The sequence below is a fragment of the Chenopodium quinoa genome, unplaced genomic scaffold, assembly GCF_001683475.1.
Source record: "Chenopodium quinoa cultivar QQ74 unplaced genomic scaffold, ASM168347v1, whole genome shotgun sequence".
In the NCBI taxonomy this organism is placed as follows: domain Eukaryota; kingdom Viridiplantae; phylum Streptophyta; class Magnoliopsida; order Caryophyllales; family Amaranthaceae; genus Chenopodium; species Chenopodium quinoa.
The window spans coordinates 1,674,500-1,693,511 of NW_018742879.1; the positions used below are offsets into that span (position 1 = coordinate 1,674,500).

The 19,012-nt window shown below is 39.2% G+C and overlaps 2 protein-coding genes across 2 annotated transcripts; one reads left to right on the forward strand and one right to left on the reverse strand.

The window, feature by feature from the left end:
• Positions 1-1,598: 1,598 nt before the first annotated feature.
• Positions 1,599-5,837, reverse strand: LOC110726277 (pentatricopeptide repeat-containing protein At5g61370, mitochondrial-like). The gene is made up of 2 exons (XM_021905731.1): positions 5,827-5,837; positions 1,599-2,970 (listed from the first exon to the last, which is right to left on the reverse strand). Exons 1-2 carry the CDS (start codon positions 5,835-5,837, stop codon positions 1,599-1,601), a joined length of 1,383 nt encoding a protein of 460 aa, XP_021761423.1.
• A 2,466-nt stretch (positions 5,838-8,303) lies between these two features.
• Positions 8,304-12,216, forward strand: LOC110726413 (vesicle transport v-SNARE 13-like). The gene is made up of 6 exons (XM_021905893.1): positions 8,304-8,541; positions 8,673-8,818; positions 10,747-10,805; positions 10,915-11,100; positions 11,538-11,708; positions 11,860-12,216. Exons 2-6 carry the CDS (start codon positions 8,725-8,727, stop codon positions 12,010-12,012), a joined length of 663 nt encoding a protein of 220 aa, XP_021761585.1. The 5' UTR covers positions 8,304-8,541; positions 8,673-8,724; the 3' UTR covers positions 12,013-12,216.
• Positions 12,217-19,012: the final 6,796 nt, after the last annotated feature.

Sequence of the window (19,012 nt, forward strand, 5' to 3'; positions counted from 1 at the left end):
CCGCTTTGGCCGATTATTACCTTGTTATGCTTACGTTCCCCATATTACGTGCTTCACGGGTTTTCGGTTTGTTTTTGATGTGTTTTCAGGTAATGTCAACCGAGTTTAATCGGATCCCGAGCCCTTGATGCGTAACCGAGCTAGCCTTGACCGGAGTCCGAGGAGTTAAGGAAGTTCAAGTGTCGTGCATTGATTACATAGCACAGGCAGCACGGCCGTGTTACCATAGGCACACCCGTGCTGGCCTATAAGCAAGCAACCCCAGGCAAGGCAGCACGGCCGTGCAAGCCAATAGCACGGCCGTGTCAGTATCCACGCACCCGCACGGCCGTGCAGGCCATTAGCACGACCGTGCCAGATGTTGCCCGTGCCCGTGTCAGCTTCAGTATGAGCCCCGTGCTAGAGCATATTCAGCACGGCCGTGTCATTTTTAGCACGGCCGTGCCAGGAAGCTGCACGGCCGTGTCATTTTTAGCACGGCCGTGCCAGGAAGCTGCACGGCCGTGCCATATATAGCACGGCCGTGCCAACCTGAAGAAGAAACCCGGTTTACTTACTGACAAGCTAGCACGGTCGTGCCAAATTCAGCACGGCCGTGCTGATCCAGGGTTAACTGCGCGCTTGACTTCTCCGAATTAGAAGACGTATATAAGGCCCGATTTTAGGAGGATTAAAAGACAGTTTTTAGAGATAGTTTTGAGAGCCTTTGTAGAGAGTTATTGAAGAACGTTCTTAGTATTAGAGATTCATTAGTTTTCTTAGAGATATTTCTAGAGATTTTAGTTTTCTTGGATTGATTTGAAGCAAGATTTGCGAAGATTCTTTGTATTATTCATTGACGACGGATATCAAAGTTCTGAACTTTTCCATTGATTCGCATCAATACAATTGGTATTATTCATTCTTGTTTATTAATCAAGCTTTATTATTCCTTAATCAGAATTCATGTTTATATCTATTATGCTTTTGGAATTCATTATTGCTTTGATTATGAATATGTGTGAGTAGTCTCCTAGCTAGGGTTTCGGGATGAAACCCGGCCTAGGTAATCTATGTAATTGAGGATTGATTTTGATAAACGGATTGTGATTAAATTGATTATATGCGATTGCATGTTAATTCATTATAATAGGAGTAGCTAACCTAGAATCTTGAATTTGATTGCATGAATTCCTTGATTTGAACAAGAGATTGTGAATTGAGTATTTCATTATTGAATGTGGTTTGATTATGTATCGAGTAATGTTAAGTGCATGAGAAATCCAAGCTTAGTATTGCCCGTTGTCTTCCTATCACATTATATTGATCAGACATATAGTCTTTGCATATCCCGTTTGTCTCTGTGATTCCTTGTTGCGTAGTTACCGATGGTTTGGTGAATTCCCGTTCTCCCTAGTGTCTTAGTTTATTGATTTATTCCATCTTATTAGTAGTATTTTAGAACACCATTTTCCATTGATTTCGAACTAGCTTAGGTTTAAGATTGATTTGTAATTACTCTCGTTCCTCGTGGACCGAACCTTTATTTGCCTTTGTACTTGGTTATAGGGTGTTCGTATAAGTATTGTTTGATTGAGAGTTAGATTGTAGCGACCGATTTAACCCCTGTCAATAGTATTCAGTATTGATGTATCCTTGAATTTCAGAGAGATCTCCTTCCTCTTGGGCGGAAAAACCTCGGTTATTGAAGGATCCAACACATCTCTTGAGCATTGTAGAGCAATACCCATTCTCTCTGCCTCATCCCAAAGCTCTTTGCCCTTCTCAAATTCACCACACTTACAAAATTTTGGAATCAAAACATCATACACCGGACCATAATCACCAGCTGAGCTTTTCTTCATGCGACCAAACAACTCCAATGCATAATTTACTCTCTCAACCCCACAAAGAACACCAACCAGGTCATGATAAAACTTTTCTGGTGGCTCGAGCCCATCTTCTGCCATCAATTCCAGTATCTGATTACCTTTTCCAAACCTTCCTGTCAAGTATAAAACCCGAATTAAAATATAATAGGTCACCCAATTAGGAGCACAACCTGATTTCCTCATGGAATCAAAGATTCTAAGCGACTCCTTTACTCTTCTTGTTCTACCCAAACAAGAAAGCAACACATTGTAACTTATTGAATTTGGAGTGATCTTGTATGTTTTCATTTCCATGAACACGTTAAGAGCTTCTGGCACAAGCCCAGACGGGTTTTTCTTAAGTTTATACTCACAAAGGCACCTAAGGTATGTGTTGAAGCAATAAAGATCCAGAGTAATTTTCCTCGACTTCATCTCCTGGAGAAGTCTACGAGTCTCCTTGACATTTCCCTGCACAGACCAACCATATAATATACTCCTATAAACACAAGACTCTGCACCAGATATCTTATCCTTATGATGATACACAACCCCTTCTGCCCCTCTTGCATGGCCTTTTGCACAAAGCGCATTAACAATAGCAGTGACAGTCATTCTGTCCTGTGCACACTTGAACAGGTCCAGATTTTTAAAGATGCCCAATGCATCGCCTTCTCTCCCCATCTTCACAAATATTTCAGCCACAGTTCCAAAAGTCTGTGCTTCCAAAACCCTTTGATCCTTACGAAGATCTGCCAGCAAAATGTCAACTGCCCTATGATCCTTCTTCTCAGCAAAAACCCGAATGGCATGGTTAAAGTCCTTATCCCCCAAAGCTGAACCCAAACTCTTGCATGACCATGTGAAGAAACGAAGCAACCGCCTCGTGGATGCTTCCTCTTTACAATGATTCACCACTTCCACCACAATTGAAGGGGTTAAGTGAACTTCACATTTCTTAAGACTTAATTCCAATTCATTTAGGCCACCGATAGGAGTCAAAACAAGGCTGCATAGCTCCTGAAACCCAGGAAGGTTTTGTAGAGCAGTAGTAGGAGGAAGTGTTACCATTGTGGTATACAGAGAAAAGCGAAAACCTTTCAGCTTCAGGGTATATATTCTTTTTACATTACGTTCTCTTAGGCAATTCATCGAACACTTGGTGAGCAAGAGCAATACACGCAAATTCAGGCATAAGAGTAAAAATACTTCAAATTCCAAATTGTTGCTGAAGATTGGTTGGCATAAATCACAATAATGATCGCTTCTTTTACGATTATACAAGATTGAATTTGAAGCTGAAATGAATATAATGTGATTATCTGAAGTTTGATGGGTCGAATTTGAGAAGCGCGGGAACTTTGCAATTAAAAATTTGATGAGATACGAGATAACTCTAAATCTCTAATTATGTATTTATGTTAGGGATGGATAATGACCATTCAAGTTACGAAGAAATGGACTTCTGGAAGATTGTAACTCTGATAAAATGAGCACGTGTGTTAGTATATGTTTCAGGTGAAAACTATAGGTCCTTCGTCTGGACCTTTCTTATGGGTTGAAAACTGGAATCGGCCCAAGTGATGACTAGGGCGAGGGTTTCCTGCACAACATACACACGTAAATTGGCCTCGGAAGTTGTGCCGAGGAAGACCCCTCCGATGCCGAAGTCAGTACAATGTTTCTAGAGAGAGAAAGCTATGCAAGAGAATTAATTACTTGAGACTTGAAATGAATGTAAAAAGAGAGAAATCAAGGCTTTTATACCTTGCTCAAATAAATAAGTTGGGCCTTGAAGTCAAATGGGCTTGTCATGTTTATCGGGCCTTTGACTGACCTCGCATGCTTTAGGAGAGTTGGACCTTTTTTGGGCTTTGTAATTGAATCATTTGTGGACCAGCCTAATTGGAGTAAATTGAACCCAAACAACTTGCCCCCCAGACTCGATTCGAAAGTTTGACGAGTTGGGTTTTGATTTGCAAAATGGAGGAAAGCAAATGATTAATTAGCATTTGAATTTCGTGGTTATTGAGGCAGTAACGACTATTTGTAGTTATTAGGGTATATTGAGAGTTTAGTGGACGGCTGCCGATTTAGGATATGTCTCTGTTTATTCCGAACTTGATTTGCTGTAACTCGGGGATCCGAGCATAATTTGCTGCTTTGAATGCATTGTTTTCTTCTCCAACTACTTTGCCTCTTTTACTTAGTCTTGCACTTAGCTCTTTTGTTAATTTTTCTAAGTGTTGAGCTTCAGCTTGAACCTATTTGGTCCCCACTTGCTGAAAAAGTAAGACTGGCTAAGTGGTTCTTGCCCTCCCCAGAAATCTGAAGTCATAGTCTTCGGATTTATAAGGTATTTGCTTTGTTTAACTGGTATAGATGAAGACTTTCTTCGTTCTGCCTTGTATTAAGCAAAATTTTTTTGAAGTTTCTATGCTTTTTTTTTTTTTGAAGAATCTATGAGTTCGCTGCTCAGAAGTCTTAGACTTTGAGAGCGGTATTCTCTCGACCCTTGAAAGTTTCTCGAGGGAATGACTATCCGAAGCACAATGCCAGAGTATGGCAATGCCTCGGATATAACACCTCTGAAGCACAATGTCAGTGCTTGGCTATGCTTCAAATTTGTCCACAACCTATTTGTCCCAAGAAACTGATTTATCCGAAGTACCATGCCTTCATATGGCTATACTTCGGTAGTGAAATCATTGTTCCCTATTGGGCGGGTTTGGCGGCAATCCGAAGTATGATATCGCTGTTGGGCTATACCTCGGACAGTGCCGAACAGAAACCCTTTTAAAAAAACCTAGAAGACATAAAATAGAAACTTTCAAAATTGATAAGAACGGTGGCTCGGAGGCCTTTCATTAATTTTAAAAGATGCACTTACATAGATTGTTCTTCCCCGAAGGGTTTACACATGAAATTTTTTCAGTACATTAGCATTCTAGTGGTTTTTCAACCCGATTCCATCCAACTGACGAACTCGGTAGGTTCCAGGTTGAAGGTCATCATAAATTTCATAAGATCCCTCCCAAGAGGCTGAGAGTTTCCCATGAATGCGGCTTTTTTTCACTACTGCGGCATTTCGAAGAACCAAGTCCCCTATTTTGAGTGGTCTTGCATTGACCCTTCGGCTATAAAACTTGTTGATTCTTTGTTTGTATGCAGTCATTCTGTCTCGAACCGAATCTCTGACCTCGTCTAGAAAATTGAGGGATTCTTTCATGAGTTGTTCATTTACTTCGGTTGAGAAGTGGTGCACTCGCAAACTTTTTGTGTCAATTTCGACTGGAAGGACGACTTCGGACCCATACACCAGCTCAAATGGTGAATGTCCCGTAACCTCTTTTTCGGTTATCCTAAGTGACTAGAGGGTTCCAGGGAGTTCCTATATCCACTTGGACTTTTGATCCTCAACCCTCTTCTTAAGTGCATTGAGAATCTACTTGTTTGCTGCTTCGGCTTGACCATTGCTCTGCAGATGGCATACCGCAGAATAGGCCAACTTGATGCCGAATTGGTCAGAGTACCACCTCAGCGACTGATTGTCAAATTGTCTCCCCATGAACGAAGACAGAGACCTTCGGAATTCCGAAGCGAGTGATAATATTCTGCTAGATGAATTTCCTGATAGTTTGCTCAGTGATGTTCGAGGCTGCCTCGTCCTTGATCATTTGCTAAAATAGTCAATGCCGACTATCAGCCATCTTTTCTGGTACGGAGCATCTGGGAATGGTCCCAAGATATCCAACCCCCATAAAGAAAATACAAGAGGATTCAGAATCGGCTGGAGATCTCGGGCTGGCTGATGGATAAGTGGTGCGAATTTTTGACATTTCTCGCATTTTATGACCAGTTCCTTAGAGTCCAGGATCATGATGGGACAATAATGCCCTGCCCTCGGTGCCTTGTGGGCCAAAGTTCTTTCCCCGATATGATTCCCAAAGATGCCGAGGTGAATCTCCCGAAGGACGTAGTCAGCATCTGTTGATCCCACACAATTTTTCCAGTGGCTGATCAGTTAAGACCACTATTTTATGACAATCAAAATAGGGCCTTAGTTTGCGAACGCTAACCACTACTACATATGCAACTTTTTCAAGTAAAGGGTAGCGGCTCTCGACATCCGTCAAAGTGTGGCTGACGAAGTAGATCGGCTTTTGGACTTTGTCTTCCTCCTTCAGCAGAACCGCGCTTATAGTCTCGGAGGCTTTCGTCCTCCCCTTGATGCACGCTCATGAGCTCTGTAGTTGTTTTCTCTTGGTGGTTTGCCGTAGAAAACTTGCTTTTGAACTTGTTTGAGAGGTCTTTCCAACCAGTTATTGAGCCTTCCTTTACACCTTTGGTGATCCATGCTTGTGCAACACCCTTCAAAGTTGTTGGAAAGTATTTGCACCAGGTCACTTCGGACCTGGGGTTCAGATGCATGTGCCCCTCGTAGGAGGCAAGGTGGTCCTTCGGGTCCGAAGTACCATCATATGTGATGTGTGCCGAGATTTTTACTGTCGCCACATGCTCTTTTAGAATCCAGCTCTGGAATGGGGAACTAGAGGGAACCATCACAACTTTCCCCTTGTTCCCAGGTGATGGGACCTCGCTTCCCCCTCTTAGAGAGGTAGAAGTGGTTTTCGTCCTCGGCTGGGATGATGCAAGGTAAGGTGCAGTTCCTTCGAGGTAGGTGAGGCAACTGTGCACGCTCCCCTCCCTCGGACCGATGCGTTCGTGAACGTTTCGGCGGGCAGTCTCTTGCAGCGTGGATGCGGTGTTGCTTCTTTTGATACTTCGGAGCTCGGAATCATCGAAGAACTGTAGGTTTCTTTTTCTTTCTCGTTCAGTTCTCCAAGTGTCCTCGTCCCAGTATTCGAGCTCCTTAAAAGATGGAACTCGCTCTCCTTCCTCTTGCCCTATCCTCCTTCTCAAGTGCCTTGGCTGCTCTATGGTGTCAACGCGCACTGAGGGAGTAGGAGGTGGGGGATGCTGAGTCGCTTAGGCCTTTATGAAATCCATGAAGGTAGTGAGGGCTCTTGCCATTTCCTCCGTAGAGGGACCCGTTTAGGGCGTCCCCCTTGGACGGGACTGGGAATGACAACTAGGAGTTGGACTCTTAGCAATTGACTGGCTCGGCTGATGAGAACTTGACAGCTGAACTGTGTTGTGAGGTGATCTATCCAACAACATTCCTTGACGATGTAGCCTCGGAAGATGATGAAGAAGGTGCTTCCTTCTTCGAGGGTAAAGATGGAATTGAGCCTTTCTTTGAGGAAGAAGGACCATTCTTTTTGGCACTCTTGGCGCTCTTTCCGCTCTTAGTCATGTTGCTAAGATGATGGATTTTTGTCTTGTTTTTTAATGTCATCCCCACAGACGGCGCCAAATTGTTTCGGATGAAAACAATAGGTCCTTCGTCTGGATATTTCTTGTGGGCTGAAAACTGGACTCGGCCCAAATGATGACTGGACGAGGGATTCCTACATAGCAAACACACGTAAACTGGCCTCGGGGGTTATGTCGAGGAAGGCCCCTTCGATACCGAAGTCAGTACAGTGTTTCTAGAGAGAAAACTATGCAAGAGAGTTAATTGCTTGAGGCTTGAAGTGAATGAATGTAAAAAAGAGGGAAGTCAAGGCTTTTATACCTTGCTCAAATAGATAAATTGGGCTTTGAAGTCAGATAGGTTTGCCATGTTGACCGGGCCTTTGATTGATTTGGCATGCTTTAGGAGAGTTGAACCTTTTTTGGGCTTTGTAATTGAATCATTTGTGAAGTAGCCCAATTGGAGTAAATTGGACCCAAACAGTATATACTCGTACTCGTTAGTCGTATCACATCGAAAATCAGATCCTACACTTGAGAGCATGGTGCAAATATAACTTATAGGCGTATAACAAATATTATTGGGGTATTTAACCATTAATGAGATATGTTTATCAAGGGTATATGTGTCGATATGACTTAAAAGTAATAGCAGGTAGGCGTTAACTAAAATGTTTGACACGGTAACTTTTACAAATAACGGCGGATTATCTCTTTTTGACCAAAATACGGATAGTCCGAAGGAATGTCTCTATGTTTGTGAAACATAGAGGTGTGCGGGACAATACCGACACCGATATGGATCAGGTAAATTTGGTTGGGCCTTGACATCTGGGTCATTTCCAATACCAGCCCATTATCTATATCAGCTTGTTTTGCCAGCCACGTGGAAAACTACTTATGGCCACGTGGAAACCCACCACCCACTTGACAAAATAACTAAGTGAACCAACATGTAGCACTAACTTGAGAATTTATAAATAGTTAAGCATATTTCACTTCTAAGGTGCACTTTTCTTAACCTAAACACACTTAAACCAACTATTTTTACTCATATCATCTGCTCCGTAGTTTAGCTGGAAGTCGGGAACACCGAAAGAAAACAAAACAATGCTCGAGTTAAAACCCTTACAAGTTAAAACCGCATAAAATCATACTCTAAAACAAAATAGCTGTCGACCAAAAAACAAGATAAAGAAAGTTCCTTTGTTTAAAACAGTGTTGAAAAAGTTGCATTTTTGCCATTGCCAAGATCATCCCCAACACCAAATAATCGCTGCAAACTCCTTTCGCTGGAAATTCCCGGATCTCTCCTTTTTCGATAAATCAAATTATGACCTTCGATCACCGGCGTCAATTTCCGATCAATTTTCTGGTAACCGTCTTCTTACCCCTTAATTATTTAGTTAATTTTCTTTTTAATCAAACCCAATTGATTAATCTAGGGTTTTCATTACGAATTGAATTTGATGTTAATCAAATTTCCCTTTATTTTGTTGGAATCAGGGTAGACAGAGACCAAATTTCAGAATTAGTCATCAAAGAAAAATTCGGAAAAATGAGTCAGGTTTTTGAAGGGTATGAGCGTCAATATTGTGAAATTTCAGCGAATTTGACTCGGAAATGTTCTGCTGCTGCTGCTCTCAATGGAGGTGATTCCCAATTTTTCTGAATTCCTTTATTGTTTTGGTGAACTACTTTGTGTTATTATGGCGGCAAATTCTTTATTTATGTAGAATGAGGGTTTTCAGTTATAATTAAGTGGGTGGAAAGAAATGGTTGAATGATTGGATGGTTTGTGATTGTATAATTTGGGATTATTGTCTTGGGTTAATCCCTAAGGTTATTAAACTCAGATGGTTTGTAGGGAAGTTGGGGCGAAGTCGTTAGAATAGGAATTGATCATGGCAGCATTGTATACCCTCCCTTTTTCAGGAAGGAATCAAAAGTTGAGTAATATCGAATACTCGAGCGTGGCCATTTTTTGGGTTGAATCTATCTTGATTCTTAGCATAGCCATTTTTTGGGTTGAAGTTGTTTGCTAGCTTTGCCTGCTTATCGTAGTTGGACCAATTATTTCATATTAATTCCACTTTTGATCCCTTTAGCTTCGGGAGAATAAGAGGTAGATGTTGGTAGGATCTCCCTATAGGTGATGTGGTAGCAAAGGGTCTTACTCAAAATCACATAATCTTAATGAGATTTTTATTATCTTGGTGTGGCTTATCTTGTAAATCAAAGCTGTAATGGATATACTTAGTGATTTAAAGTTGTTTTTGGGTTCTGAGAAATGGAGCAACAGTTTGCCCAAGCCAGCATGTCCAATTTCCCAATCTAGTTAGTATTTGGTTAGCTTCAGATAAATTTTGGTATTGATAATATTTTAATTATTTCTTTAAGAGTTCTAATATTTCAATTGTTGTAGAGATTTTCTACAGGGTTCAATTGAGCTTCCCATTTTAAGGGTTAGTTGTATTATATGAGAGAGACTTGATTTTTGATTATTGTGCTGAGTCTTTATGCTTGATTTATAAGGGTTCTAGAGCGAATTATAAACCCTTTTCCTTGTTGCTTGTGCACTTCAAAATCCTCCAAACTTGCGCTTAGGGATCTATCTTGATCGTATCAATAAGACTTGACCAACCTGTTTATCTGGTAACATAAACTTTTGAAGAAGCAAGTTTCATTGGTTTTACTTACCAAAGCAAGGGGATCTTTATGGTGTTATTTGAGAAAAGAGCTATGTTTTCTGTATTACAATCATTTTGATCCTTGTCGTATATTTCTTACTGGGGACTGCTGAGTGATGGGAGCACATTTAATTCTAATATAGAGAGCTTGGAGTTTATAATGATGTAAAATACAACTTTAGAAGATACGTATTTCTCAGTGTTGCAGGGTTGTGGGTCGGTTAAGCAGGGGAAGCCCATCCGCAAGCTTACCCCAGCAACAACAAATATCAAGATTTTGTTTCTGTTGGGGTAGTTGGATGATTGGAAGGTCATTGGTCAACTTTTTTTTCATGGGGAATAAAGTACAGTTTATTAAGATGCATTATGTTGACACTTTTAATTCGAGGACAGAATTTTATCTTTCAATCCTGCTAAATCTGTCAAGATAAATAATATATAGACATCTTAAGGTGCAGCATCTAATGAATCTATTCTATGATCAACCCTAAATCATGTGATGAATGAACGGGCTCCATAAGATCCAGTCGAATGGGTGATTTTGCGCTGTTATTTTCTTAAAGAAAGATATCCAGTGTTTTTCTGCAATGTCTGTTTTCCTCATTTGGCAACTTGATAGCACTCTCTACGAGACAAATTTTGATTTTTCTTTGACTATTGATTATAGTTGGAGGTTGGAGCTTCACAACCTGGAAAACTCTGCAAGTCTGCATACTAAATTACTAAGACAGAAATATATACTGCTTTGCATTAATTAAAACGAACTTTTACATTCCTCAAGATGTTGTATGGCACTTCTCTTCCCTAATCATAATATTTTAATTGGATCATCATTCGTTGGTGTGGCTATTGCCATTTTTTTGTCTGATTTATCCAGTGCTGCTTTGCAGAACAGAAGAAACAGAAAGTCTCTGAAATCAAAAGTGGATTGGAAGAAGCAGAAGCACTGGTATTGTATAAGATCTTTTCTGTTGCAATTGTTCTTGATCAACATTAATCTTAAGTCAACCCTTTGCAAGTTGTGGTTACAAACATGTTTCTTCTTTGAACATATCCAGATCCGGAAAATGGACCTGGAGGCAAGAGCATTGCAGCCGAATGTGAAAGCTATGGTACTTACCAAGCTTAGAGAGTATAAAAATGACCTAAGCAACCTGAAATCTGAGATCAAAAGACTTTCTTCTACAGACAGTCAAGCCGCCCGAGATGCGTTACTGGAATCGGGCATGGCTGATGCACTGATGGTTAGTGTTGTATATTTTGTTTATTATGACCTATCTCATTATCTGTATGGCGAACAACTCTAGTCAATTAGTTGACTTATTATACTTCCTCCATTTCTTTTTAGTTGCGACACTTTCCTATTTTGGAAAATTGTTAATTACTTGCAAGACTTTCCATTTTTGACATTTCTTTCTCTCTATCTCTCTCCTACCCACATGGGTCCCTCTTATTTTTCTCTCTATCTCTCTCCTCTTCCAAAATTTCCTAGGAGATTGTGAAAATAAAAGTGTTGCAACTAAAAAAAAGCAGAGGAAGTATATTCTTCATCCAAAAATTGAAGAGAAACTTGTGAATTGTTTGTAAAATATAAAGTACGTAGTATATTTTTAAACGTGACTACTTATATGAATCTTGCTGATCATTTCATTTTTTTTGTGTTTGTTTATACGCGGTTCAGGCTTCTGCTGATCAAAGAGGGCGGCTATTGATGTCAACAGAGAGATTGAATCAGTCCACTGACAGAGTCAGGCAGAGCAGAATGACCATGCAGGAAACTGAAGCTATTGGGGTTTCTATACTAGAAGATTTGCATTCGCAACGCCATTCACTTTTGCATGCTCATAATACAGTAAGCAGTGCTTCCTTTTGTGTAACATGTATCTCTTTTTTTTCCCTTGGAAACCCGTAAACATTGAATTTAATCTTCAGTATTTGCATACATTTTGAGGTTTTTGTGAAGTCCGTTTTCTAATCAATTTTATGCTAATTATTGTACCCAGCTTCACGGGGTTGACGAGAATGTTGGCAGAAGCAAGAAAATTCTGACTGCAATGTCAAGGAGAATGAACCGGAACAAATGGATTATTGGTACTATCATCGCAGTACTGGTCCTTGTAGTTGTGTTGATCATTTACTTCAAGTTGATCCATTAGTTTGTCAACTATGTATTTAAAGCTCTATAGTATTTGGCAACTCGCCTTGTTGGCAGTCTGATATCCATGATCTTCAGTGTGATTAATCATTTTATCATTTTGTTGTTGCTAAGTTTCTTTGTTCGTCAATTCATATTATGTTATGCCACTTCACATTCTTTGGCCAAGTTTAATATAGCCTGGTGTGTCAATGTTTGCCCTTAAGTCCCATCTTTGTCAATCAGCAGCTATTGTGTAAAGGTTTGCACTTGAAATATTTGTTTTGGAGTTAACAACTACTTCAAATACTTGTACTTTGTTTTTACAGTAATTTTTTTTCCCCCTAAACATACTATGGGTAATTGCCTCTGATACTTGTTGCTTGTATCTATCTGCTGTGGGAAGTTCGAAGTCATTAGACTATGCAGAAATCCAGAGATGAATTTATACTCTGTGCGTCAACTGAAATTAACATGCTGCTTAAAAAATGATATGGGCGGAGAACATGTGAAAAATTGCAAAGAGGTGTGTTTTTTTCACAGAAATACTGAATTCCCTGCACTCTGACATTTGAAACAATATGGTTCTGTTAACAACTTCAAGAATTAATATCAAGATAGCCTAAATGAATCTTATTTCTTTGTCATGTATAACTCATTAAAGGGAGCTAAATAAAACTTTTTCAGTTAAGATCTAATAACTTTGGAACGCTTCAATTAACATAGACTATACTTTGTACTATTTTAACAAAGACTAGAATTTTCCTGCCAAAAATATATAAATATATAAATAAATAAATAAAAATAAAAATAAAAATAAAAAAACCGAACAAACTATGTGCTCGTTTGGTTCACATGGAAATTTATATATCATGGGAAATTCTCATTGGTAGCCATCAAGTTTTGTTAATTATCTTTGGTAGCCAAAAACTTTATAAATTATCTAAATCATCCATATAATACTGTAACTTTATTAATTATAACACTAATGATCATTATTAGCCACTTTTAAGACTAATAAGTAACTATGGCTAACTTAAGTGTAATTAAGTAATACAATTACTATTAAACCCTTATTACTTTCCCTACAAACTGTAACCATCCTTTTCCCTCCAAAAAATTTTCCCCCTTCTTTATTTAACCCTAAATCAGAAGAAAAAAAAAACCCATTTATCTTCTCCACCATTCTTATATTCCTCCATTCTCGTAGTTCTTCAGTATTGAAACCTTAGCACTATTTGGTCATTCATTCTGCAACAAATTCAACACAACAGGTTAATATATAACAAATATTCTAATAACGACCCCCTATTTTACATTTAATCCAAGAAAAAAACTCAATTAAACACTCTGTAAAAACCCTACATTCCAATTGAAAAACACGACATGCTATCACAAAACAGAGCACATTAAAATCAAGAACACGAAATCAATTAAATCAATTGAAAACTTAGAGTACATACCTGAATAATTACGCAATAAAGATAGGATCTTTATGTGCAAATTCAACCACAACCCAGACGTCGTCCGTTGAATTCGATCAATCGCAACTCAGAATTTTGTAAACTCCAATGGTTGAAATAAGCCCAATTCTACTCCGATCCACCTTTGTCGTAAATTAAAAATTAATCTCGAATCCTAGTTCTAAGGTCGAAAATTTGAAAGGTAGAAGATGGTGTTCGAATTTCGAATTATGGTGGAGATGGATGGTTTCTGAATATGAGTTCATGGAAGTGATGTTTCATGTTTGTAGTTGGAGAGAGAGGGCAGAGAGAGAATTAATACGTAATATGATGGTAGCTTTTTTTTCTTTTTTATAATTCAAAAATTAATCATTAGTTAACCATAGTTACTTATTAGTGTTAATAGTGGCTAATAATGGTCTCAGTATTATAATTAATGAAGTTACAGTATTATATGGCTAATGTAGATAATTTAAAAAATATTTGGCTACCAAAGATAATTATATTTGGCTATATTCAAACACATTTGAGTCTATGGTGGCTTGATTTTGCTGGTTTTCTTCCCAATTTCTGGTTCTATGGCTTGAAAGAAGAAGCAAGCTACCCCTGCTCTCTCTAAGGTCTCCAAAGAAATTACTGAGTCCTTATTTGTTCCTGCTTTAGCTGGGTTTCAAGTTGTTCATGAGGTATTTGATGAAGGGGATGAACTTGTGACGCCTGCTCCTGGACTTGTTCACCCCTCTGCAGGTTTGATAACTAGGCGAGATGCTGAGATGCTAGCCCTGAGCTTTGGATCGATTGGCCCTAAAACCAATGGAACAGTAACTCCTCCGATTACTGTTCCATTGCCTAGCAATCAGGCTGCAAACCCTGGATTGCAAAGTGATTCAACTGGCCCCTTTGGTAATGAGTCTTAGAATATTGGGAAAGGTAGTAGTGGAAATCTAGACTTTACTGGGAAACTTAATGCAAAAGGGATTTCTTTAAATTTCGTGCTGAGATGTTAGCCCTGAGCTTTGGATCGATTGGCCCTAAAACCAATGGAACAGTAACTCCTCCGATTACTGTTCCATTGCCTAGCAATCAGGCTGCAAACCCTGGATTGCAAAGTGATTCAACTGGCCCCTTTGGTAATGAGTCTTAGAATATTGGGAAAGGGAGTACTGGAAATCTAGACTTTACTGGGAAACTTAATGCAAAAGGGATTTCTTTAAATTTCGTTCCCCCCCAGATTAAAGATGGTAAGTCTATTGCCATTTTTCCTGTTGATGAAATTGAGGAAGGAAAGAACAAAATGGACTAATGCTGTTGTTTTATATGTTGTTGGATTTTACCCTACAATTACAGCTATTAAAAGATTTATTGTTAATGATTGGAGATTGGTGAATAATCCTGATGTGTTCTGGCATGATGAATGATATTTTTTAATTAATCTGTGTTCTTCTGATAACTTGAACTCTGTCCTAAGTGGAGGTCCTTATATGCTTTTTGAAAAGCCTGTTATAGTTAAACCTTGGTCTGAGAAATTTGATTTCCATGCTGAAATTTTGCGCACTGTTCCATTGTGGATTAAATTACCTAATCTGCCTCTTAACTGTTGGGGCCCTGAAACTTTGAGTAGAATAGGTAGTACTTTGGGGGTGCCAATTTGTGCTAATGAGTGCACATCAAGGCAATTAAGAGTCTCTTTTGCTAGAATGCTTGTTGAAATTGACATCACTAAACCTCTTCCTAAATCTGTATGGGTTGAGAGCCCTAATTGAGCTGGCTGTTGTGTATGAATGGACCCCCCCGTTCTGTAAAAAATGTAACAAAGCTGGTCACATTTGTGAAGAGCCTAAAGTGACTCAAGACCAGAATGCTCCTAAGGCACAAACTCAAAAAAAGACTTGGGTGCAAAAAAGGAGAAAAGGCACTGGGATCCAAGATAAGCCTACTGGGAATTGGGAAACAGTTAAGAGAAAAGGGAAGGAGAATGATGTTGTTAATGATAGTGTTGTTCTGATCACTAACCAATTTAATGTATTGCCTATTGATGAAGTCCCTGTACCTAGTTGTCAGAACACTGAGCCTAGCGGGGGTGGGCCCCCTCCACAACAATGATTATTACAGCATGGAATGTTAGGGGTCTTAATGACCCTGCCAAGGTGGCTGATGTTAAACAACACCTTCTTAGATCTAATGCTGATGTTGTTTGTCTGTTTGAAACAAGAGTCAAGATGAAGAACAGTAAAGGGATCCAGTGCAAAATTTCTCATGGTTATACTTGAATTTGTAATTACACAGCTTCTGGAAAAGGTAGAATTTGGCTAGGTTGGAGGAGTGATAAAATTCATGTTGAGGTGAGTGTTGTCTTGTCTCAGTTTATTCATTGCACTGTTAGTACCTATGATTATAGTAGGCAAATTATGGTTGCTTTTGTGTATGGTTTGCATACTATTCATGATAGGAAGGACCTTTGGGAGGGTATTAGAAATATAGCTCCTATCTCTCTCCCTTGGTTATGCACAGGAGACTTCAATACTGTTTTGCATGATGGTGACAGACTGAATGGGAGTGACATCTCTGATTATGAAACCAGAGATTTTAGAAGGTTTGTTGAGGATTGAGTTTGGTTGAGATAAAGAGTAAATGGCCCTTTTACTCTTGGTCTAACAAAGCTCACAGTGGCCCTAGGACTCAAACCAGGATTGATAGGGGATTTGTTAATTTTGAATGGCTTCTCCAATTTCCTAATGTTGAAGCTCTTTACCTTCCTCCTTCTCTCTCTGATCATACTCCTTTATTATATGAGATCCTTCCCCCTCTTCCTAGGAAGGGAAGACCTTTCCGGTTTTTGAACCACCTTATCAGTCACCCTGAGTTTATGAATATAGTTCAAAGTGTTTGGAGTGTTGGGGTTCCTGGTAAACCCATGAGTAGAATCTTGAAAAAATTGAAAATTTTGAAAGCTCACCTCAAGGAGCTTAATTTCAACTCTTATAATAACATTAATGAGAGAGTTGAGCTAGCTCAGAGGGATCTTCTGGATATTCAGGTTAAAATGGCCACTAGTTCTCAACTTTCTGTTGCTGATTTGGAGGCTCAGGAAGTTCATGCTATACAGGAGTTGAGACATTGGAGATCTGTTTAGGAGAGCATCTATAAACAGAAATCCAGAATTGATTGGGTGCAGCTTGGGGATTCAAATAATAAATATTTCTTCTCCATGATGAAGCACAGACAAGCTAGGAACAGAATAGATACTATATTGACTGACCAGCAGGTTCTCTTAAAAGTTCCTGGTGATGTGGAAAGGGAAATAGTCAACTTTTACAAGAATCTAATGGGTTCAAACTCTCCTGTTCTTAAAGCTGTTGATTTGGTTAATGTAAGAGCAGGAAGACAACTCTCTGCTGGTTCTCAGGGTTTGCTTATTGCTCCTGTTACTGTCTCTGAAATTGATTGTGCTATTCAGAGCATTGCTGATGAGAAAGCCCCTGGTATTGATGGATATAACTCGAAATTTTTTAAGTCTACATGGGAGATTGTCAAACTTGATATCTATGAGGCTGTGAATGATTTTTTTGAGACTTGGTATTATGAGCTCTCAGTGGAACTACATTACATTGACCCTGGTGCCTAAGGTTCAAACTCCTTCATATGTGAGTGATTTCAGGCCTATTGCTTGTTGTACAGTTTTTTACAAGATCATTTCAAAGATCATCACTACTAGGCTTGCTTTGGTTATAGGAGAGGTAGTTAATGAGGCTCAAGCTGGGTTTATCCCGGGTAAGCACATTGGGGATAACATTTTGTTAGCTACTGAGCTTATAAAGGGGTATAGTCATAAATATATAACCCCTAGGTGCATGATCAAGGTTGACTTGAGGAAAGCATATGACTCCATTGAATGGCACTTTCTCAAGGTTGTAATGAATGAGCTTGGTTTCCCTTCTGTGTTTATAGGTTGGGTTATGGGGTGTATCACCTCTGTTTCCTTTTCTGTTCTGATTAATGGTATTCCTTGTGCTCCCTTTATAGCAAAGAAAGGGTTAAGGCAAGGAGACCCTATGTCACCTTTTCTCTTTGCTATAGGAATGGAGTATCTCTCTCGATGTTTGCATGAGCTTGGTAAGAAGCCTGATTTTAACTTTCATCCAAGGTGTGAAAGGTTGTCCATTACTCATCTCATGTTTGCAGATGATCTTCTTTTGTTTACAAGAGTTGATAGCTGTTCTGTTCAGCTTCTGTTTGAGGCTTTCCAGAAGTTCTCTAAAGCTTTTGGTTTGGTAGCTAACCTCACTAAAAGTGAGGTGTACTTTGGGGGAATCACTCAAGATGAACAAGATATTCTTCTCAGAGGACTTGGTATGGTTGCTGGCACTATTCCTTTTAAATACCTTGGGGTTCCTTTGTCCTCAAAAAAGCTAACAATTCAGCAATGTAAGCCCCTGGTTAATAAGATCACTACTAGAATTGAAAGCTGGGCAGTTAGATTTCTATCTTATGCTGGAAGACTGCAATTGATTAAGAGTGTGCTTTTTGGAATACAAACCTACTGGGCTCATATATTTATCCTTCCTAAAAAGATTATGAAAGAGATTGAAAGTAGGTTTAAAGCTTTCTTATGGACAGGGAAGGCAAACCCCACAAAGAAATCTCTTGTTGCTTGGAAGATAATTTGTCTCCCTAAATCATGTGGAGGCTGGAATGTTATTGAGCTGTGTGATTGGAATATAGCTGCTATTTGCAAGGTTCCTTGGGATATTACTCATAAAGCTGACTCTTTATGGGTTAAATGGCTGCATGTCTATTACTTTAAGGCTAAGGACTTCTGGACAGCTGCAATACCTCAAAAAGGATCTTGGGTTCTCAGGAAACTCATGAAATACAGAAGTTTTATTGAAGATTTAGGTGGCTGGAACTTGGTGACTGGCAATAATAAGATTCAAATCAAGAAAGTATATGCCAAGCTAAGACATCAAGCTGATAAAGTCCCTTGGAAGAGAATTATTTGTAATAATAGTGCCTCTCCAAGGAGTGTTTTCATGTTGTGGCTAGCAAATTGGAATAGGGTGTTGACTAAGGATAGAATCCTTACTTGGAATCAGTCCTGTGATCCTATCTGTTTTATGTGTTTACAGGAAAATGAAAGTGTTCAGCATCTTTTCTTTCTGTGTAATTACTCTAGCAGGATCTGGGCAAAGGTTTTGAAGATTCTCAACTGTTCAAAACCAGTTCAAGGGTTTAAACAGGAAGCAGACTGGGCTATCAAGAGAAGCAGAAGAACTGATTCTATTAGTAGGCTGCATTTGATGTTTCTAGCTGAAGCAGTCCATAGCATATGGTTTCAAAGAAATAATGTCTTGTTTAATTGGCTATTGTGACCCTGCTGATATTGTCTTCAAACAGCTGGTGTATAGAGTTGCTTGCAGGTGTAGTACTGTACTGATGACAGAAAGAAGCTATTCTGGACTACTGATGGTGGAGCTCTTTAGTAGTTGCTGCTGATGCTGGGCTATTTTGAGTTTTTCTTTGCTGTTAGTTGTTTCTAGATTTGGTAGTGTGTTGTAGTCC